The sequence below is a fragment of the Fringilla coelebs genome, assembly GCF_963513975.1.
Source record: "Fringilla coelebs genome assembly, chromosome: Z".
In the NCBI taxonomy this organism is placed as follows: Eukaryota; Metazoa; Chordata; class Aves; order Passeriformes; family Fringillidae; genus Fringilla; species Fringilla coelebs.
This window is the reverse complement of record NC_140031.1, coordinates 59,437,805-59,461,854: the sequence shown is the minus strand read 5'-3', so window position 1 is coordinate 59,461,854 and position 24,050 is coordinate 59,437,805. Positions and strand designations below refer to the sequence as shown.

General features: G+C 36.2%; 1 protein-coding gene across 1 annotated transcript in view; it reads left to right on the top strand.

Annotated features, from left to right (window-relative positions):
* The window catches only part of CAAP1 (caspase activity and apoptosis inhibitor 1), a gene marked incomplete at its 5' end in the record, with an annotated part of 15,174 nt that extends 1,980 nt beyond the window's left edge, over nt 1-13,194 (top strand). The window contains 3 exons of the mRNA XM_084224730.1: nt 2,996-3,189; nt 6,455-6,528; nt 10,335-13,194. Of these exons, the coding sequence (XP_084080856.1) occupies nt 2,996-3,189; nt 6,455-6,528; nt 10,335-10,678 (612 nt within the window). The 3' untranslated portion in view covers nt 10,679-13,194. The remainder of the gene's footprint in view (nt 1-2,995; nt 3,190-6,454; nt 6,529-10,334) is intronic.
* Nucleotides 13,195-24,050: the final 10,856 nt, after the last annotated feature.

Below are 24,050 nucleotides of genomic sequence, written 5' to 3'. Positions count from 1 at the left end.
AACCTTTTCTTAAAATGCTTCTCTGTTTTGTACAGACCATTTCTTTGTCAGGAGTTCACCTGTTTGATAGTTTCTGTGGAAGTAGTGAAGGGAAAAGGAAAGTTACTAGTCATCATGCATCAAATGTAGTGAGGCTAACTTGTTTCTAGAAGACTAATAAGCTCTTATGTTTTCAGTACTGACCGGATTACAGCTGGTCCACAGATTCAAGACACACTTAATAAACCTCTTAGACAGTACAAGACAATGCACCAGAGATGGGCAGATTAAAGTAACTTCCTAGCTACTGGTTTGGTTAGTTTATCTAAACCTCATAAATAAGAACAAATGGATGGGAAAGGTAGTAACACTAATCCAACTTTCACATTCTGGTCAGTATTTTTCTTTAGCAGAAACCTAGTTTCTGATCCCATCTTTGATTCAAAACAAGCTATGAAGTTATCACATAATTTTATTTGATGACTTCTCATCATACAAATATGCTAGAAAATGGAGTGAATGCAAAGTTATGTTTCATTCTTTTCCTTGTGATACCGTTTTAATACCCTTTGGCACTGTTTCTTCTGAGGTTCTATTTGGAGCCCATTGTTAATGTATCCCACTGTGCTATTTGTGGCATACATGATCTGTGAATGGGGTTGTCATTAGTCAGCTATATTATTAGTTTTCTTATTTTGGACATTGCCCTCTGCTGGCTGTTTGGAAAAGCAGATAGAAAAATCAAAAAACTACTAAATAAAAACTAAACTAAATATACTAAGTATTTGGTCTCTTTATATAGTGTGGTGGTCTCTATGTGGAATAGTCTCTGTTAAGTGATTGGTAATTTGCCAGTGAAGTTCTAAATAGAATGAGAAGACAGACTTGCTGGCTAAATGAGCCATGAAAAATAGTTTTCAAAAGTTTTCAAAAGTTTTTTGATTCCATGAGACATTATGTGTTGTTTTGGGTTTTTGTTTAAGGCCTAACGCATGAGCTATTTACTATTGCAAAATATGTTAAATGTTCTTTATCTCCAAGATGTGTGGCAGGAGTAGTGCTGCTGGATTTCAGTAAGGTTGTTCTGTGTCTTCAAGATATTTCAAAGCTACTGTTGAGACAAGTATTTATGATCCTTTGATACAGTAGACTGTGTAAATTCTTTCTCATATGGAAATTATTTGAGCTGGTAAAAATCTAAAAAGAGGAAATTAATAAAATATAATAAAACTATCAAATAAGAAAAATCAGAATTTACCAATTTTTTAGCTAGTGGATATCTGAAGAAATCCACTATTTTCACATGCCAGTTAGGAAGGTTTCAGTAACTGACAGTAAATCAAGAGGAAACTGTTTCAAAAAGGCAAAAGAAACTGAGAGATGTTCATAGTTGTCCAGCAAATTGCTTCCTGTGACAAACAGTGGTTGATGTGTCCCTTGTTCTTATATCTGTATCCTGATAGTTTAGGGTTTCAGACCCTTCCAAACAGGCAAGTTTTAGGAATTGGGGATTTTCTTCTCCGTTTCAAAAATAACATTCTGCATTGGTGGGTGCTATCTGAGAACCTTGGCTCCACAGTTCAACTGTGTGGTAGCATTAACAAAAAGAAAGCCAAAACAGAAAAGCTGTTTGGATAATAGAAAAATAAAGGGATAGGAGAAAATTAGGAGAATTAATTAATGAGGATAATTAATTAGAATAAATCAGGAGAATTAATTAATTTTATGTTAATCTTGAAGTTCAGTGCTCAATAAGTAGACCAATATGATACTTTTACAACTGTAAACAGTCACAAGCACTTTTTACTAAGTAGTTTAATCTTTGGTCCCTTGGGTCAGCTTCTTTATAACCTGTGTGTTAATAATTATAAATGCAAGTTTTCAAAACTTCAGAAAACTATGTTTCAGCAACAAGTCAGCCACTAGAGAGGCTTAAGGTTCATATGTGAAAAAATGGTGAAAACTGCATTGCTAATACAAGCGAGCAATGAAAAGAGTGATCTCAACTATGTAAAAGCTTCGTGTGCTTCCATTAACATGTAAAACGTTTGCTCTTTTATTTTATCACCAGCTTGTTCTGTGTGAAACATTAGTAATCCTTCAATAACCATGCAGAAGAACTGAAGAAGCAGGGCCTGTATTTGCCAGTAACTGGAACATGCTGTTGCAAGAGATAAATTTTGTTATTTGTCAGCTCTGTATAGGTTTTTGAATATGCAGTTCTCAGATTTTTGTAGCTGTTTCTGTGTTACTGTCTGCAATAGAATACTGTTAAAACAAGAGAATTACTGTATATGAAGCTACCAACTAAATATCAGATATTTGATTGACAGGAGCCAGGTAATGTCTTACACAAACCAAGTAGGTATTCTTCATCTTCTTCAAGAACTTAGCATGTTTTGGAGCTGTTTCTTTTCTTTTACCTGAATTGACCCTTCAAATATCCTGCAGCAGAACAAGTGAAAGTAAGCTACATGCTGTATTAGTAAAACACTATTACAAGAACAAGCATCTTAATGTCATTATAATGATCAGTGTTCATATAGGTCTGGGTAAATGATCTTTTGCCTTCAAAATCATATTGGGCTAATTTTTTTTACTGAGTGAAAATTTGCAGTTTAATATTTTCTCTTTCAAAAATTTATAGGCATTTTACTGCTTTGCAATCAAAAGTGCAGGTTTTGCTTGTTTTCTTTTGGAAAGGTTAGCAGTTAAAAGTTTTGTCTTGTTATAATGTGTTGTGCTCCTGGCTGCTGGGCTGTTCACAAGCATGCAATTGCCATCTGATATTTATCCCTGTAAGACAATTTGGTTATTTTCAGCATTTGGAATCACTGTAACAAGCAGCATGAATCACTGAACAGATACATCAGCATTTGGCTAATTTGCTTCACTGCCTTCTGTTCTCGTGGTGTCCTCAAACATCACCTGTAACAGGACTGATGGAATTTGCATAGCTCATTAAACTATTTGACTAACATCTGTCTTTTGAGATACCTTTCTTGAGAAGCACTAGTTTGTGAGAACTTTTTTCCCTTTTGTTTTTTTTTTAACCTGCTACTTAATGCTTGTTAATTATTTTGGTTCTCATTTGTCATTGAAGACTATGCTTGGAACAGAAATTTGCAGGAATCTTTCAAGGACTTTGAACTTCTGGAAATGGTTTTTGGACCTGGAACTGAGTGCAAAGGCAAATTTTAATTCAGGAAGGTACATCATGTCAAAAATAGCAGAGGTCCCAATTTCAAGTCTCGCTGAAGATTTAAGTAAATGATACTTTTCCTTCTGGTCTCTAACCCCTGTGACCACTGAAACCTGGTATTCCTGCCACCAGTATTGGAGAGCTACTGTCTCAATCCTTAGCCATCTGCTCTTCTGCCAGTATTCCTTTTCCTAACCTTTGCTGGTTTTTTACCCCACTTTTCATAATCTGCTGGAGTTGGGTACCAAATCACCTTCAAACCCAGATGCTTTGAGAGCTGTATGAATTCCTGTAGCAAATTGTGTGCAGAAACCATTTGTGTGAGCCCAGTTAGGGATTACACTAGTGTGGCGCATGCCAACATGAAACACATGCTCTACATAAAATAAGGTAAATTTGAATTTACAATGTTTGTTGTCAGCAAATTGTAGCTGTAGTTAGCTTCTTTCTGCTGAAAGATCATATTGTGAAAATGTTGTTCTGTTTAAAGTAATAAATTAAAAGTGCTGAGTTTATTGCTTGGAAGATTGACTTTGAACTTAACTGTCATCTTGAGGGAGAAATATGAAGGCTGGCGAAAGAGAGACACTATAAATTAATATTGTCGCTTACCAGCATAGCATAAAAGAGAGTATTAAATGTGTATAAGGTCCCTTAATTTTAGAATAACATATCTTCTGCTCCCATTGTTGGAAGACCCCCCCTTTCTTAAATGTATACCACAGTACAGATAATTAGGGAAAAAAATGTTTTTCACTAGCAAACAGATAAAACAAGGCTAACAAGTTAAAAGCCAAACTGAGCAATGAACTTAAAATGCATTTATTGGGCCAGTAGGTGGTGCAAAATACTTGCCTACAAAGCAAAGTCATGAAGGTTCAGCAGCAATGCAGTCCAATCCAGTCAATTCTGAGCGAGTAAAATATGCTGTAAAAGTACTTCCGTATTATAAAAATTCTTTTGCTGACGGTAGTCTCTAAAGGAATATAAGTTTGCTGTAATAATTGTTAAAGTCAAAGCATCAGGAAGAAACTTTACAAGTTTCAATGTGTGTTTTTTTTTAAAGTTGATAATTTCCTTTTACATGACTGTTAAAATGGTTGTGGATAATTTCACAGCCAGTGTTTCAACTATAGTGGTCACTTTGTTTTCCCTGAAAGAGATGATTACAGTTCCTCATCAGACATCAAGGTGATACCAGAGTTCTGAAATCTACTGTCTGAATACTACTGGTGCAAGATCAGGCTTTTTAAAGTGACACTTTGCTGTCCAGTGCAGACATGGCTACTAAGTTCAAAATGGTGAAGTGTGTGTGTGAAGGAGGATGGGACAGGAGCAGCCAAAGCTGCTTCTGCTCTTGGTGATGATCTGGGTAATTTTGGTCAAGACTTAAGTAGCTAGATATAGCAAATTGTTAGGAGATGCTTAAAAAAAAAAAAGCCAAAAAACCAAGTGGTTCCATCCACATCTACTGACCAATAGCTGGTCTGAAATCCACATCTCTCACTGGCTGCTGGCACAGAAGCCCACAAGGTTTGTATCCTTGTTGATGTTGCTGCTCAGACCTTCTTGTGCATGCAGGCCTCTCTAATGGCAGGTGTAAGTCTGTGATTGTGCCTAGTAGCTGATGCTGGGGTATCTAGTGCTCTATTAGTGTCCCTCAGTTTGCCTACTTGCAGAACCTAGTCTATTTTTTAATTTTGCCTCTGATTTTACAGTCTGTTTGATACCTTAGTCCCAGACCTTGTATCCTGCTTCTTCTCTAGACTAGGTTGAGGTTTCCTAGGGTATTACAAGCATCTACTTACAGCTGCATGACCCTGAAAGTCCTGGAGAAGGTGTACATTTTTCATTCTGTCTGATTTCTGGCAGCGCAGTCCTCTAGGCCCTTCTGACCTGTGGTCCTCTTTGCAGTTGCTGGGACACATGTGGAGGCATATTTAGATTATTCTCATCTTGTTTGGAAAAGGAGTTAGTGTAGCCATGTGGCTGAATAAATAGGCAGAACAGACTGTTCTGGAGTTCATGTCCAGGGCTTTGCTAGGCAAGTATATTGACCTGTTTATTGTCTTTAATGAGTTATTGCATGGTACTTCACACATTTTTGTTCCAATGGCTAAAAAAAGTGGGGGAAAAAAGGAGAGTCTGTTGATGTAGCCTTTGCCACTTCATAAAAAGAAATAGAAATGAAAATAACTGCCTCTCATCTCAGACCATGATTTCTAGAAATATTATGGTGTTCCTCATCCTGATAAAACCATTGGGCATATGGAAAAAAACCCAACTTGTAATGCATGAGGAAAATAGATGTGTGTTCACTTTCAGAAAAGCCCTAAAGGCCATTACTGAGAAACAAGTTGTTAGTCATTATATTTACATCTGTGACACCAGAATACTGCTTCCTTTTTATAGTGTTGTTAAATTCCTGTGGCCAGGAGAGCTACATTGATTCCATATTAATACAGATGAAGCCAATGACAAACTAACTTCAGTTTAGAAATTTGGCAATTCTGTTGTCAAAATGCTCACTGGATGTGGCAACTGAACTCTTCCTGTGATACTGGATCTCCCCCTGTGCCCTTCCTGTATGTTTTCAGTTTGTATAATTAGTATGTGTGAAATACTTGAAAGGCATTAACCTTTCACTGAAGTGTCTGTTCCTTACACTTGTGTAAAGAGTTGAAACCCTGCACATCAAACGTAGACGTCTTTAAGTAGGAGAAATACAGAAATGTGGGTACTGACTACACTGTAATAGCTGAATTGTAAACAGTTTCATTTTAAAAGGTATCCCTTTGTGAAACAAGAAGATTCTGGTTTAGGAGAGGTTGGTGATGGTCTGATGATAATTTCAAAAAAATAACTTTTTACTTTCAAAATAAGACAGTAAATAGTATTTGAGTGCAGCAGAAATTCTTGTTTTCCCAATTTAATTATGTAACAATTTAATTTGAGTTTTATAGAAAAGCTCCTAATATGAGGAGCTTTTCCTTTATAACTGCTCAGCTGTGGTTCCTCAGTTATAGCCGTTGACTATTGTTACTCTAAAAGGCAAGGATGCAGTGGAAATAATTGCTTTATCCATGTGTATCACAATGCAAAACAAAAAAAGGTTATTTTCAAGTGCTCACATTAGCTCTCTGTATTCCTTCTGCCCTTATTCCTACTGTAGCTGGCTTATTGGCCTACCACCTGATAATTTTTTATTTTCTAAAAGTTGTTCTGTTCAATTTTAAATTATGGTGATTAAAATGTGTTCTTAATTGTTTCCAGACAGGACAACAGTATAGACTCAACTTCTTCTCTGAGAGAAGACAGCAAGCTGGAAGGTCAGGAATCAAAGCAAGGTATGTTGTCAAGAAAGCTGAAATTTTGTGTTCTTGATGTTTGCCAGTGACTAATTCCAGGGAGCTGACTGCTCTCTTATGAACGGAGAATGAACATACATTGAGAAAGTACACAAAATAAAATACTCTTTCTCAAATGCAGAAACATAGCTTGTGAGACATTCAAGTACTACAGTGATTGGCAGGATAGAAAATAAAAAGGCTCCTAAGTTATTGGTGCACATCTGTACTTTCTACACAAGAAAACGTATTTTACACAAGAAAAAGTATTTTAGCCTACAGTAGTATTTGTTTTATTCCAGTCATTAAATCAGCACATATAAAAATTGCCAATTTAGTTTGTGCAGGAAGCACTAGAACTATAGGTGTTGCTGTCTCAGTCTGTTTATTTTCATTTTGACTGGCTCTAAGCAGAAAGATCAGAAATAGCTTGTCCAGTCAAGGAATGTTGCAAATTCTTCTAAGCTACATTTCTTTTCTGTGAAGAAGTAACGTTATTTGCTTCTTGCAATTACTATTTTGCCATTCAGAATGTTATATAAAATATGTCTCTTGGAATGACTTTTGATATGTGTTTCTTTTCTGAATTAGTTAATGAGAGGAGTTAAATGGGAAAGGAAAGAGTCATACATTATAAAAGCACCAAAACTCTTAGGTGTGAGTTGCTATGACTGTGGATAATCCTTTAAATGTTGCTTGTTGTACTATTTGAGGAACCGTAGAACTGACAGATTTCCGGCAGATTTCTTCCACTTCTGTGTTATGAAAGGGAATTGTTGATTACTGCAAGTGATATCATTGTTGTTTTTTATGACTTAATCATCATGATTGCATTGGTCTATAACAGTGGCTCCACTCAAGATGTTCGCTTTTAAGAACTTTAAGAATATTGTCTAGATTAGAAAGTCATTCTCCTTCACTGCAGCCTGAGAAGCTGTGGGAAAAAGAAGAGAGAATGAGAGAATAAGCAAAAGTGGATAAAATTCAAATTTAAAAATGGAATTAAATGTGCTGAAATGAATTTTGCCGCTGTAGATGTATGAAAAAGTGAAAGTTACCAAAATGAAAAAGATAACTAGAAATACCAGCTATGATCCTTATTACTGTAAAAACACAGGTGCAAAAGAGGGAAATAAAGCCTATTAGCTCATTAAACATCTGTAGGCCAAAAAGCCTGAATGAGCACAGTTTTGGAAGTTCAAATTCAACAGTTTTGGAAGTTCAAATTACTAAATAGTACCCAAGGTTGTTCTGCCCAGCTTCTCATCCTTACTAAGTTGAGGATAGACATGAATGACTTAATATTTTGTTCTTTCTTAATGTGACCAATTGATTCCAAAAGGAATCCTATGGTGGGCTGACCCCAGCCAGCAGTAGGCACCTACCAGCCCCTCACTTGTCCCCCAGCAGAATAAAGGTGACAGTCAGCAAAACAAAATGAGGACAACTTGTGAGTCATATAAAGACTCTTCAATAAGAGCTGTACATTGAAACAAAGCAAAAATCAGAGACTTAGTTACAAGCTCCCATTGGCAGCCGGATTTTTAGCCACTTCCTGGAAAGCAGAGACTTGGCATGCATGACAATTACTTGGGAAGGCAGATGCCAGTGTTGTATGGCAGAGCATATCCCTTAGGTCAGTTTGGCTCAGCTGTCCTGTCTCTGTGTCCCTCCCAGCCTCCAGTTTACTCTCTGTGTCAGAGTGAGAAACAGAGAAAGCCCTGAGTCTCTTCAAGCACTCTTCAGCAGTAGCCAATCTGGTGTGTTATCAACATGCTTCAGAAACAAATCCAGAAGCTGTATCATGCACTCTGCTGTGAAGAAAATTAACTCCATCCCAGTCAGACTCAGTATGGGTCAGTTTAACTTTGGCAGTATATTAGGATGATCAGGCTCAATGTAAGTTTCAGGCTTTGAACTATGATCCAGTAACGCAGCTGATGTTTTTTATTCACGGGAATGCTGCTTGGTTGACCAGCATATTAGGTAAGCACTGACTGATACTGTGAAGAAAGACAAAAATTACTGTTTCTTAATCCTCTTGTTTCCCATTCTGATCTTTTGCATACATTTTGGCTTTCAAGGTAAAGTTAAAAAGATTCTGTTCAAAGGTGACTAAATGGTATGGGAAATAGGGGAAACTGCATATGAAACTGAAATAATCTTGAAGTTACTGTCACAGTAAGAACAGGCCAAGACTACTTAGGATCTAAGAAGACCTTTGTATGTTCATCTCATGAGTAGTTTTCATATACACTGCTGTGAGGAGAATTTTTTGTAGCCTTGTTTATTTTTTAGGCTTTCAAATTTTATTATTTCAAAATTGTGATTTGTCTTGCTTTGAAAAAAAGGTGAAAAGTGATCTGTAAACTTCTTTTATATGTCTTAACATATATTTTCATGATCTAAATTTGCTTTCCTGTTAGCTTGTTTGGAATTTTTGAGGTTCCACATACCTTAGCTATGTGAGTGCATTCTCAGGATGAGTGTGCAGAATTCTTAAATCTGAACTTAAATGCTATGATGATCACAGCCTGATACAGAGTGGTCGCGAGTAACTGAATTTTGTCCTGTACTACAAAAAATTTTCAATGCTGAATCAACAAAACCCTAATGTTTTAAAATATTACTGTTGTTCATAAAACAATTTTGAGCTGTTTTGATCTTCCTTTCCTCCCTCCTTTAGTTTCTTTAAGTAGAGAAATTCCATTTATAGCTTTTGAAGTAGTCAGTATTGATCTTTTCTTTGCCACACCCTCAGGATAGGAGGATGTTGTAAACACCAAGAAAAATACATCTTCCTAAGGTTTTTGGGCACTTTTCATGTATTAATACCAAGTGCATACAGGTACCATAAAGCATTTAAAATGTTTTAAAAAAAATAACATTTTTCTAAAGCTTTTTTTTCCTGTGCAAGTGGTAAAAATGGTATTACCAAAAGTAATAACTTAATAACTTAAAAGTAATAATTATAAAGTCTGTGTAATCAGTAACTTTATTGTCATCTGACTACACATTATTCATTTTAAGCTGGAAGGAATCCTGCTCTTAATTTCCACATTTACAAAAACTGTTGAAAGAGTGTGAACTTCTGAGGCCAGTGTGTCAAAAGCAAGTCTTGCTACATCCAAATTTAGAGAATGGTTAGGTTAGGTTCTGTTAGAAATTTGCTCTCATTTTATTGAGCTGCCTCTTCTAATTATGTTTTTAAAAATACACTCCCAACTTTCAGCCACAATTAAAAACCAAAGTCTTAAATTCCTCCATGTTTTTACATAGAGTTAAATACATCTGGAGGACTAACGATAAATTCTGAGTAGTTGCACTATAAGTAGAGTTTCTGTTAACTTTAGTCTTGTGTCTCACTAAAGTCCCAACCCTCTTAAAATACATAACATAGTTGAGTATAATTTTTGAAGTTGTATTCTGAAAATTAGGTTTATTTAAGACAAAAATGAAAATCAGTTTTGCACTGCAAAAGCTTTCTTTAATAAAAACTTTTTTGACTAATTAGGAAAGTAGGTAATGTATAATAGCTAACTTCACAGGAAGGAATAAATTTTTCTGGTATTGCTGCTTTGCTATACTGCGTATTCTTTTAGAATTGCATAAAGATGCATTACAACTTGTATAAATTAGCTTTAAAAGTTGAAGGAGATGAGGAGTTGGTTATCATATAGATTTTTTTCTAGACTTTTTTCACTCTCTTAATTTGCAGAGTAACACTTCAAGCAGAAGCAATTTTGTAAGTTGAGGTAAAAACAATTCTGTTAGGCAGCTCTGTGATTGTTATGTTTGTGTTACAGGCAAGGGAGAAGATAGCGATGTCCTCAGCATAAACGCAGATGCATATGACAGTGACATAGAAGGCCCATGCAATGAAGAGGATGGTCCAGATGTGCAAGGGAGCACTGTCAGAAGTGGAGCTGGCCAGATAGATGACCTTCAGAAGGACATTGAGAAGAGTGTGAATGAAATTCTGGGGTTGGCAGAGTCCAGCCCGAAGGAGCCCAAAGCAGCAACCTTAGCTGTGCCTCCATCAGAAGATGTTCAGCCGTCAGCCCAACAGCTGGAGCTTCTGGAACTCGAGATGAGGGCCAGAGCTATTAAGGCTCTGATGAAAGCTGGTGATGTAAAGAAACATCCCTGAGACTGTTCAGATTTCATTTTCACTGTTTGTTTCAAAGAAGGTCATGTCTGTTATCTTCAGTGCTACAGTATGTTTGAGTTGGGTGTGACATTCCTCATTTCCTCATTCAGACTGTATTGTGTATCCTGACGTGTTGTTCAGTGGTTTTGTTGCCTTTAGTGTGCTGCTTCCATGACATGCACGAACAGTGGTGGATGCTTCCCTGAGATGAGGTGTCCTTGTGCTGGGTCACCTCCTCAGGGAGGCACACCACATATGGAGCTGTGCCAGGTACCTGGTGCCTTCCAGAAAGGTTGTTGTAGAAATGTAGAATCATTGAATGGTTACGGTAGGAAGATATTTGAGACTGCTTAATTCTTCTTGGGGCCCATCTCATCATAATATAGGTATTCCAATTAAAATGTGATACTTTGTGTAAAAGCATACTCAGTTTTTAAAATTTGAATTCCTAAAGGGAAGGATTTTTATCTTTCAAATAAACACTTGAACATGTTATTTTCAGAGTTTTGAAAGTGCCTGAAAGAGACAGAGCAGAGTTTTTTACACTGCCATGTAGTTTTGTCACTTTTCTCCACTCTTATCTTTTGTATTATAGCTGAAGAAAGCAGAGTTTCTTCCTAACTGGAAAGCTTTTCTTTTGAATATTTGGCATAGTATTTAGCAAATCAAACAGTTCAGAAGACCTTGAGCTTTTAACATTCAATTGATGTAGTCATTTCATGTTCCCTGAAAGTGGAAAAATCCACCTAATTTCAGTATGCTTTTTTAGAGAAGGCATTTAATTTATTTATGAGGTTTTAAAATACAAATTCTATTTTTCGCCATTTCAAGGTATTTCTTTATAAATAAAATGAATTCCAGAATTAATTTTCATGCTATAATATCTTACAACAATTAAAATTATTTTAATTTTTTTAGAACTAGTGCCGGTTTTATGTCTGGCTGCTAATCAAAGCATATTAAAATATTTGTGTGTTTGTTTACACATGCAGACATCAATTTTTTTCTTTAAAGGTATGAAGTTTACAGTTGTACTGTTTGTTAAGTAAAATAATGTATTATGGTTTTTTATTCATGTATTTTCCTTGGTTGTTACTTAGAAAGCCGGTTTTACATGCTTTGCAACAGTGGCAGACATAATTGCCCCTACTATTGTATAATATTGCTGCGAGCCTTTGTCTATTCAGGTATTATATCTTGAATTCTTTTAAGGTTTATAATTTTCTTTTTATTCTTCCATCTTTTCCCTTTTCTTCCTTCTCTTTATTCCCTTTCTTTTTTACCTGTTTCCTTTTAAACCCTTTTCTGTAGCAAACTTCTTGGATATTTCTTAAGTATGATTGATTTCCTCTACAACCAACATTATTGTAAAATGTTAGTGCAGTGTAAATTTGATAATAAACTAAAACCTTCATTAAATACAGCTGATAAAATCGCAGTGTGCTTCTACTAAGTGATGTCAGTGACCTGGGTGAAGTGCACCTGACTAGTGTTATCGACATCGTCAACATTTTTTCTATTATTTTGTAGCAAATGGAGGTTTTAAGTGAAAATATATACACACAATTCAAAAAGTAACTTTACTGTCTCAAAATCTGTATGAGTTGTCTTTGGTCAATTCCATTTAGGTGTTTGTTGAACTTGTGTTTTATTTCAGCCCGTAGAAACTAAAGAAGTAATCAGAGAAGGACAGCTGGCAAAACTTAAATGTGCTCTCTTCTCTTTTACAAAGTCATAGACTGGTGGAGCTGTGTTAGATTTCAAAGATACACTTGGGTGCTGCTGTACTTAGGTCATTAAGGCACCAAGTACCTCACCTTGCCTGCTTTGGAAGTGCAAATCTTGCTTGCAAGGACATTTCCTGCATCACCAGAAGAAGCCACATGTATGAAGTTTATTCAGTGATGTTGCAAAACGACACATTTCAGTTGTTTGGTGACACAAAAATACTGGTGGAACTAATGATAAACTAGAATGTAATTGCCTTCTACACTCTGCTTTGGGAAGGTGTATGGTATTTATTATTTCTCTACTGGTTTCCCAGGTCACCCTTAAAAGTTTGTTTTATAGCATGTTGAACTGTTAAAGGGTTCAGGCTCTGAAGTAAGAAGTTGCAAATGCTAACTTTAACATGTCACAGTGTGACAGAGATGAAACATGTTTACTATGCATGTGACAGAAAAGATTCGTAATTACAGCCTAATTAAATTCAAAATTAAAAGATGAGAAGTATTCCAAGAAAATTCAATTAAGCTGTTTACAAAAAATAAAAAAAGATCATGTGAGATACTTAATGTGATTGGTTACACCAGTGCTAATTAATTTGTAGGATATTGTATTGTTGCTGCTTAGGTTAAAAACAGATCAGCTAAATTACATGTGTTCTTGCATTGATTTGTATCACTGAAGATGTAAAAAAATCCAATGTATTTGAAATATTTATTATACAGCTGTTTTGTTTTTTACTTTTAAATATGTCTGTGATATTTCCTTGAAAAATAAATTTATTATTTCATTTGGAAGGAGAGGCAATTTGTATTTAAAATATATTGAATTATTTATCAAATGGTAAAATAGTGTTACTGGGTTTTGATCAACCATTTGGTGAGGAAACAGATATTAAACACTGGGTGTTGGTCAGCCTGAAAAAGATCTTTTGAGGAGGAGGAGGGTTGATTGTATGTGTACTAGATTAATAAAAAGGTATGACTCCACAGAGAGTCGAAAGCACCTCTGTTCAGAGGCTTTGCTGTTGTGGTGATTTCATAGAGAATAATAAATAGATTTCAAGATGCCCGTTTTGAGAAGCGAATTACAAATATTTTCACAGAAAAGAATCAGTTCCCCTTGAAACACACTTTTCAATATAGTATTTGCTCTCAAAAGTATTTTGCCTAAGAGAATTTATTTTAAGCTGTTATAAAATATGTTCTTTTCTGTTTGAAATTAGTGTTACCATTAATTGTAGTAAATGAAATTTTGGTCACTGATAACTACAGGTTGTTTCCAAGTGTATGTGAAAAAACAAGGAGTCAGATAATCTGTGTAGGTGATGTAAGATGCTGCTGTTCTAACCGGATACTGTTGGGATGCCAGATGAAATGAACAGTTCAGCGCTGCATTGTGAGTCTTGCCAAAGGAGTCAGCTGGGTAGCACTTTACTGTGGCCTTGTCTGTATTTAAAGGAGCACAGTTTCAAAAACAGCAGCCACCTTGGGGAAACCTTGCAGTGGGACAAAATGTACAGAGTCACAGCTTTAAAGTTTGTAAATAGTTGCTCGGTTGTCACTATTATTTTTTAAATAATGTTTACAAAAGCAGTTACTGTAACTAAAGTTGCTTTTTTTTCCTTCTGTGGCTAAAGCATTCTCTAAAAACATCAGCTGAAGAAAGACTTTATGCACATGAGTGCATAGTAAGTTATTATACGGCATTTTATGTGCCTATCTTAAAATCACTGATTTAGCTTTATGAGATCACTGACACTGGTAAATATGCCCTTTTCACAGAAGATAATTGAAGATTAATTGTGAAATAAGCCCTTTAGTCAGGAAGGGAGATTAGGTGATTAATTGATCCAGAAACATAAGAACAGCATAACTTTAGGAGCATAGGCACTAAATTAAAAACTGATTATAAAGTCCTGCACTTTAGTCCCAGTAGAATAAACCTTCATGTTTATTGCTAAGTAAATCTGCAACATACATAAAGAAAAAAAGTTTGTTCACCTTATTTGTGGCCAAATATAGATGTGAAAATACTTGATTTTGTGGGGGAGGGGCTGAAATCCCATGTTTCTTGGTTCTTTTTTAGCACTACTATTGAAATGTGTGAACACGATACATAAAAGGAAAAGAAAAATTACTGCTTGTGGGAAGGGCTAGCCACACACCAGTTAATCAGCCTCACTCTGTGGTCAGGTAAGGAAAGATCACAAATATTTAAATCTAGGTATTACGTATTTATTGCATTATGCAGCCCAATAATAGCATAAAAAGAAACCTCAAACCAACAGAGAATGGAACATGTTCATTTGTTCATTCATTGCATCATCATTTTTTTAAACAGTGCGTAAAGGTAACTTTTTGTCCCTGGGATCATTGATTACTGCCAATCTCAAAATTGAATTTATTTATTTATTTTTTTAATCTAATGGTTCTGCAAAGCCATGAATTGTCTAACCCGAAGCCTTGGCCTCCATCTTGTGTTTCCAGACTCCAGTCAATCTTATTTTACTTAAGAAGTCTCAGCTTCACTTCACTGGAATACTGTGTACAGTTCTGCATGACTGCATTGAAGACTGATCCACTGGGAGTGGAGCAGATGCAGATAAAGTCTTCTAACATTGCTAGAGGAGCACAGGACAAGAGACACAAGTAGAAAAGTGTGTTTAGTCTAAGTATGTTGACACTAGCCTTAAAGGCAGGCAGAAACAGAGTACTGGGAAAGACATTTAAGCTGGATATGAATGCTGGTGAAGAAAGATGCATTATTTTGGTGTAGCTGCTTGTTCCCAGGCTGTCTCCTGGTCCCCTCCCTGCTGTTGTGCAGCCAGTGTTAAAGTGGGTATGTACAGAACCACATCAGGGAACTTATTCACACAGAGAATCCTGCCCATCTGCTTCTCACCTGGGGCACCATTCTGATTGAATTTGCTGTGTTGGCAACATGGAATGAGTAGTGAAATTCCAACTGGTGGATTATATTGCATAAGTGATAACCCACTTAAGAACAAGTTCTTCCAGTTCTTAAGATATGAGGCATCAGAAATAAGGTCCATTACTTAATTCTGTCTTTTTGAAAGCATGTAAATCTTCACTCAAAAATGTTAGCTGAACTGTTCCAAATATAAACTTCTAAGCTATTAAATTTTTATTAAAACTACATTCTTAATTATTGGCTGGTGCAGATTTTCTATGTGTATGGTTTTGGATTTTTCTTTTGTGTCATTGTTTAGTTAGAGGTTCTTTGTTGAAGTCTGTGTAATTTTTACTACAAGTAGTCTGGTGAAAGTTAATGCCTCATAATTGTATGTGAAATAAACTTTTGGATTACATCCACACTAGGGGGCTGTGTTGCTTTAACAATGTCTGTTTCAAAGAGTAATGTACTAAGAGCAGAGTCCAAACTGTATAAACAACTTGTAAGCATACTTTTCCCTACATAATAAAGTGAACAGAAGAAAAATAGTAAAGGGGAATGACTTGCAATTTAGACAAATAGAGTGTAGGAGCAAACAAACTTTATTTTCTGTGTACTTTGATAATAAGTTGAAAAGTTGAAGGGTAAACTGATTATCTCATTGTCATGAGATCAGTAGAAAGGCTGAGACCTGGTTACTTCAGTCGCAGCATGGCTCCTCAGATCTAGGATGCAATAACCCAGTTTGCTGGAAGTGGGGACAAGTAGGTTGCTCTTCATCAAGATTTAGCAACCTGTTGCATTTTTTCTTCCTAAAGGAGGATTTCCTATACAGAATATATCCCATTTACACTGCATATCCCAGTGCTTCTGCTTTAGTCCCCTGTTTCTTTGACTGCCCCAGTTCATGTACTGCTGCAGGGTGTAAGGTTGCTTTGCTACAAACATGACACTCCTTAAGCTATCATTCTAGGAAGCCATTTGCTCTATATCCCAAACAAAACTGAGGTGCATTGTTTGATATTTTCTCCAACTTGCTTTCCAGGCCTCATCAGGGCATTGATGTAGAGATTTACTGGAGCACAAGTGGATACAGTATTGGAAAATTAACTGAAGTCACCTCCTGCCACTGTAAAGGCAAGTAATATCTTTTCTATCCTCAATTTCTACTAAATCTTTTAAACACTTAGTGGATCTAAACAACTCTATTAATATATTCCCTTCTTTAAAATGTGAAAAAAAATGGTACTTTAAAGAAACAGGTATCTTATGGAATGTATCTTTGCACTGAAATGCTGAAGAGCTATTGATACTGTTCCAAGGAAGTTAAAATAGACAGCATTTACTATAGTAGGACCTTATTTAGGCAATATAAATTTCCTTTAAATTACTGAGCCTCATCTTTTTACATTGTTTGTATACCTCTGAAGAGCTACAACCTCTGTTAGAAAGAGTGAGGCAAGATTAGGTAGAATTTAGACATTCAAATATGTCTCTTCCTACCAAATATTAGCATTCAATCATATAATAGTGGAGTTTCCTCACTTTTTTCACTAACTAATCTGCATATTGTTAAAAAAAATATGTACAGGAGAACACATTAAGAAAATTTCTGTGTTTTCATTGTTCATGGAAAGTGCTTCCATACATATCTTATCATAGTAATATTTGCCAAAAGTAAATTACTCTCCTTTGGTGAGATAAACTGGTACAGGGATTGGTAGATGATGGTTTTACTAAATTTCTGGTTGGTGAATCTCGGGTCCTTAGCATGAGCAATGAGGGTCTCCAGACATTTCTGCCTGTTTTGCTGGGTACAGTCCAGCCTGGTGAATCCTGTTTCTTCTACTTTTTCTAATTTGAGTTGTTTTAATTAAAAATCTGTCTAAAAACTGAGAATGAAGTTAACTAAGATTTTTATTGTCTTATGAAAATAACTGCATGTCAAAAATGTGAATGCCTGAAACACTTTTCAGCAGACCGTTTTTTAACAAAAATATACTACTTCACTGCCACCAAAATTAACACTAAAATTTGTACTGGGAAGCCAAACAAAAAAAAGAGGTGAGAACAGGGAGCCCTTGGGCCCCTAATTATAACTCCATGCACTGCAGAAGAAAAGTAGTGTTGCCAGTATTTTTACTAAATTTCAACCCTCCTAAGTGAATGAATTTACCCAAAGTGAGGGCCAGTGATGAATGGCGGCCCCTGAAATTGTTGGGATAAAATACATGCTTATCACTGCAAACTGTGATCAGGGTCAGGAATCAGTAGGCAGTGTTTGACACAGTTGATGTGTAACTGTAGTTGGAATTGCAATTCAGACTATCCCTTGATTCTTCTAAAATGATTTTGGGTGCAGTAAATTTAATTTATTGTTACTTCAGTAATGGTACTTACTAAGCAGATCTCCAAATGCCAATTTGTCCTCAAACCAGAAGACTTCATATTTATATTATTCATTTTGCCTCTTATATTTATATTATTAATAAGGAAGGCTTCCCATGTTAATTGTAATATTAAGCAAAAAACAGAGAATCCTCTCATGAGGAACAAAAATTCTGTTTTCTGCTCTCACGATGTCTTAAACAAGGAGCGTGTAGGAAACAAAGAGCAGGAGGAAGGGTGGTACTGAACTGATTATGATTGGTTTTATATATCTGTGACTATATTGTGAAATGGCAGATACATTTACTACTAATGTTTTAAATGACATACTTGTGCACGTATATAAATTAGGAATTTTTATTTCCTACTCCTTTGTAAGCAGATGGGAGAAAATATTTGCTCTTTGGTGCTCCCTGTATTTTTCTTGGTAAAATGTTGCAATCAACACTTTGTCTTACTATTAATTTCTTCCTTTTGTCCTCTCTCTACTTACATCTTAAGATATTTCATAAGATTAATAATCCCCATACTTTAGCTGCAGAAATTTAATAAACAAAGTTTAATTAAAACAAGAGAAGCACAATAAACTTAAAGAGTTTAGCCTTCGCACTGTGGATTCTAGTAAATTTTTTCTGGTTTGTTGTGTGTTTTTAAAAATTGAGAAGGGGAGAAGGCTGGAAGAGAACTTCAGGTTTTCGTATTTAATTGAACTAACAGCATGTGCTGATAAGTAATAAATAACCGTGACACAGTGACTAAATAAATTGGTTTCCTCAAGCAGTGATTCATTCACTGTTTTTCATTGCCATCAGGTTAAGAGACGGATTCTTTTTGTCAGCCTAAAGGAGCAACGTTCAGTAGTGTAACAAGCTCCATTTAATTCCAGCCACAGCAGCCTTTAAAATGCATTGAATTAATATTAATAAAAATGGAGCAATTAAACAAATCTTGGGTTCCTCATTGACTTACAAATAAAATCTGCAGAATCAGTTATGAAGAAAGCATATTGCAGTGATTCAGTGCACTTTTCTGGAAGAAACATTGCTGATGATAGGCAAGGTTCTTGTACTTTTGCAGAAAAAAGATTGTTGGAATTGAATCTGGACATCAGGACATCAGAAGGAATTCTGGACACCAGGAGGAATTTCTTCACAGAAAGGGTTGTTAAACATTGGAATGGGCAGCCCAGGGAGATGGTGGAGTCCTAATCCCTGGAGATGGGCAATGGTGTCTGGATGACAAGGTGGTAATCAATGAAAAGTTGGACTACATGATCTCAGAGGTCTTTTCCAACCAAAAGCTTTTCTGACCTTTCCATCACATAGTCCAACAGCAGTGTGATAGAGTAGCCTTGGAGGGATGCTGTCAAAGGGAAATTATGGGCTATTGAAACTTGCACTTATAATTCAGACTGCATTTGTCAGTCATTGACAATTTATGCTTATACTCTGCAATTTTAAAAATTTGATTCCTTTCAGGTTGTTGATGTTGAAGAACCCAGCTGATCCCAAACCCATTTCATCAAAGATAATTGGGGTGCTTGGAAGTGTATGCTTATAGAGGAGATGGCAGTCCAGAGCTTGCTCTTATGGCAGACTCCTTGTTGCATGGCTCTTTTTTAGAAACCTTACCCTGACATCTGCATGGCAAGGCACATGACTTCAAATGTAGTAGAGTTTTTAGATAAAATAATCATGCTGCTCGGCTGCTTAAGTGTTACAAAAGGCAGTTTCAAATCCCAGAAGGCATCTTCAAACTTTTTTGCACAAGAAATCATGCCTACTCTAATTTTTTAACCAGGCATCTTCAAACTTTTTTGCACAAGAAATCGTGCCTACTCTAATTTTTTAACCAGTTCTACATTTTCCTTTGTCAAAGCTCTTCACTCACCAGACCAACACCCCTAAGTAAGCAACAGCAAACACTGGCTGTAATACAAAGGAAAAGGTTTGCTAGCTATTTTTATGTCCTTTAAAGAAGAGTGAATCTGATAACACGGAAAACTCTTTATAATATATTCTTCATGTCACTATGGTTTTAGAACAGGTTTTGACTGTAGCTTCTGCTTTTAGCTCAGCACCAGACCTGCAAACAATATTGAAATTACTCTTTACTGATGACATTTCTCTTAAACACCTGTGTTTTATATCGACAAGGTTTCTTGATGCATTTTCAGGTAATTATTGCTCTTTTCTGTTGTGTTTGTACTTGGAAATAAATATTAACCATGCACAGGCTGTTATTTATCTCTTATCATTTATCTAACCTTCTGATTTGTCCTTCCATCCAGTTGTAATGAAACTGTAAGGCCCTACACAGCATTGGTTCAAGTCCAGAACACCATAAAGGACTGCTCTGACTGTGCATCAGCATTGGTCATGCTGTTGTTATGCCTTGACAAGAACTCCTAATGGTACTGCCCAGTAACAATACAAGAGGTACACTCCCTCAATTCAGAAACACGGTTCCTGCTCCAAGTAATCTTTCTCCATATACGCTGCAAACTTATAGACATAATGCCTGATTTGCTTGTCACGTGAGCTTTTGATAACTCTACAGAGCTGTCAAAACAAAGCCAGAATTAACTGAATTAGTGCAGGTGTCTCTTTTTTCAATCTTCTGTATCGTGCCAGCTTATAGTTGTCACCTCTGCAATTCCATACATTTGTTTCCTTTGGACTTAGGTTTCTTTCCCTCCATAATCTCTGCTCTCTTCCTAGACTTAATTTGTGCCTCTTCTCACCCAATGGCTGATATATGTATTTTCTAATTTTTTTGGTTAGAATAAAACCTCTGACCCATGCTGATTATTTAAAAAAGAAGTTATTCAGTGCTCAAGGTTCTCAGAATAAAAGGCTCAAATACCAGCTGTAACTGAGCTTACTTACATTCTGTTGAGACCAGAGAATTTTCACAATCCTGACTTAATTATATTATAATTTATTATAATATTATTTTATAAATGTCCATGCTTTGCTTTCTGTATCTCTTCTTCTGTCTTCTGTCTTAATCACTGAATCCTGTTGCAACTTCTGGCAGACTGAAGAGCCCTCTGTTACCAGGTTTGTGCTTCCTAAGCCGTTCTTAAGAACAGTGATAAATGCATCCACTGACCTATTTCTAATACAGTAAAAAAGATTGAGATCCCTAAAATCTTCCTCTGCACTGCACCTTTTCCAGTTACTGAATTAATCCGTAATCAGGTCTTCCAGGAATCCTCTCCAGCATTCTGATGCCCTCCTTGTCTTGAGAACATTGAATCAGTATAAGATGTTTAAGGCCAGCAGGAACCTCAGGATGTCTCTGCTCCAACCCCCTCCACCCTCCTCCATCAGGCTCAGTCACAGAGTCAGGGCATTATGCCATGGGGGCTGGAAACCCTCCAAGGAGGCAGACAGCCCCACCACCCAAAACACAGAGCCCAGTGGCGGCTTCTCCTATGGAGGAAATTTTTTCCCTTCTCTCCAGATTCTCTGTCCTTGCTCAGCTTTGTGCCCAGCAGGACACCAGACCTTATCCTCAGGCCTGTCCCATTGGCATTGCTGCTGGGGCTCTGCCTGACTGGAACACAGCTGAACAGTGCTTCTGTCACAAGTGCACGGGGAGCCTGGTGCACCCTTTCTTCTGCAAATCCTGGTCTCTGTGAGGGACATGAGAACTAGAAACATTATTTTATTAGCATTAGCACACATGCCAGCTAAAAAGTACATCTCTGTTCTCCACTCCTTGATAATGTCTTGTTAATTTTCTCCACTCAGGCATGTCCTCTTGCACTAGTGTCCCACCTTATGAATTGCAGCTGTCCTGGATGTAGGATCCACAGCATTTTTTGTCAACTCTTTTGTTTTATATTTGTATGGCCATGGTGAAAACTTCCTCACTCTTCCTGATTTCAAACTCTATATTTAGAATGAATGAGGGTTTGAATGAACTGCATTGTGGAGCAGGGCAATCCTAAGATCTCCTTTACTGAGCTGGTCAGCTAAGGCATAGAAATTTGAAGCCCAGTCCACAAAGCTACTCAAACATCACGCTGACTATTGGAGGGAATAACCTTGTTTAGCTGCTGTTATATGTCAGGCTTCAGATTCCCACCTTATTCTTTATTTTCTCAATAAAATGGGCATCATGCATCCTTTTCACTGTATCTTCATGGTGTCTTGCTCTGCTCTCACTCTATTTTTGGTGGTGACAGAACTGCCTCTTTCATACCTGTGACACTCTCTTATGGTTAAACCGATAATCTATAAAACTTCTTGTTTTGGCATATTAATTTTGATCTTTCAGGCTTGCCTCTGAGACTAGAGGTGTTGGACAGCTACAGAAAATAGAAATGTGGTTTTCATAGTAAAAGAACTTATACACCTCCTCAGGGCAGTCGCCTCTGCAGTTGTATTCAAACCAGTTATTTTCTTTTTACTTTCCCTGCACCTGTTTCTCATGCCTCCTTGCTTCTGTCTCTCTGGTTTTAGGTTATGGCTCAATCTCCCTGTGAAGGTTTTTGCTAGAAATGTTTTGATCTCTTTGACCACCCTATATGCCTTCCCAGATAACTAGAAATTTTTCTTATATCTTTAAAATACAACCAGTTCTTGAGGTAATCCTGAAGCTTATATGGAGGAAAATATTAGAAATAGCATCCTTACCTGCCAGACATTCTTCCTGACCCTGTCCCTTTCATATCCTTTTTTCTCTTCCTTCTCTGTTTGAGAAGAACAATCTAGTTTTAATGATCCCTATCTCTCCCTCAGCTACTGAGAAAAGAAATTATTTTAGTTGTTCATAGCCAACAACTACTTTATTGGCAGCAACTAGAGGTTGTTAACATACTATATGGTCTATGGGGAAAAAGGTATTGAAACAGAGGTTTTATGTAGAAGAAAGAAAGAGAGAAAGAGAGAAAGAGAGAAAGAGAGATGAAAGAAAGAAAGAAAGAAAGAAAGAAAGAAAGAAAGAAAGAAAGAAAGAAAGAAAGAAAGAAAGAAAGAAAGAAAGAAAGAAAGAAAGAAAGAAAGAAAGAAAGAAAGAAAGAAAGAAAGAAAGAAAGAAAGAAAGAAAGAAAGAAAGAGAAATATTGTTTTTTACAGAGAATTGGTTTGATTTGTGACCCATGTTATAAATTCCAAAGAAGTTGGTAATAAGATTTCTTGGTGTTTTTAATATAATGTTGTCCTTAATACAGAACTGAAAAATTCCGATATGCATTTACCTTTAGAAAAATATACTTTCATAAATTCTTAGGACTGGTAGAGTATAGTGGAATTTTTCTCAAAATTTGGTATAGAAAGTTTTTCTGCTGTACATATTTTACTTTACAGTGTCCAAAACATGTTTTGGTACCCTGATGGTACAAAATTTCAAGCAGAAAGAAAGCTAATCACGAAGTGCCTGAGTAGTGAATAACATTAAAAAGTATTAAAGAGTCTATATTTCTATCAGTATAGAATTAAAAACTGAGGGAGAGTGTTTGTGGTAGCTTGGGACCCTTTTTTTTTTTTAAGAACTGCATGCTCCTCATTAGAGTCTTTGTTGTATGCTCCCTTCTGTAGCATGTCCTCTTCTTCCACGTAGGACAAATTATTTCCAAATGACTGGCCTATCATTCTCCATACTGTATGTATTACTTTCATTGATAGATTATTACATAAAAAATAAAAAATTCCTGAACAGTGTTGTGCTTGTTTATACAGTATGATGCTCTGACTCAATATTTCCTTTACATGTAATGTATTTTTGTTACTGAAAATATTTATTTTGCTGACACTGCTAATGAATACTCTGCTGTAATATTTAGATATAAGTTTCAGGGGCCATCTGCAAAGAATCAGGAACAGATTTCTAAATACTTTATTAGACTTCCTGAATTTGTATGCTAGTCATACTGCAAAATTAAATTGAGGGGTAATTTCTTTTGTCAAATTTTAGGCATGCTATTATTTCAGGTCTCCAGATTTTTTTTGCGGCTTAGAAATGGAGCAGAAGTGTTGGTTTGTGAAGGTTTTAATAGCTACAAAAGCTGGTTTCTATATGGCTAAAGATGAATAAAAGCACACTACTACTGGATCCCATGTGTTCATATATGCTCAGCATATATGTCCATATGTACATAAAAAGAAGCCTTTCCTTTTACCAGCAGATGGAGGTAGCAAAGGTTGCCCTTGGGAAAGGAGTAACTGGAAAACAATATGGGACACTGAATGGATGAGTTCGCTGCAAAAAATTACTGAAAGAAAAATCAGAAACATCTCATGGCCAGTCCTGATGAATTTAGTAGCTGCCAATGTTTTCCTCAAATAAATGTTTTCATTCCATAAAAATACACTGTCATAGTTTATGAAAGCTG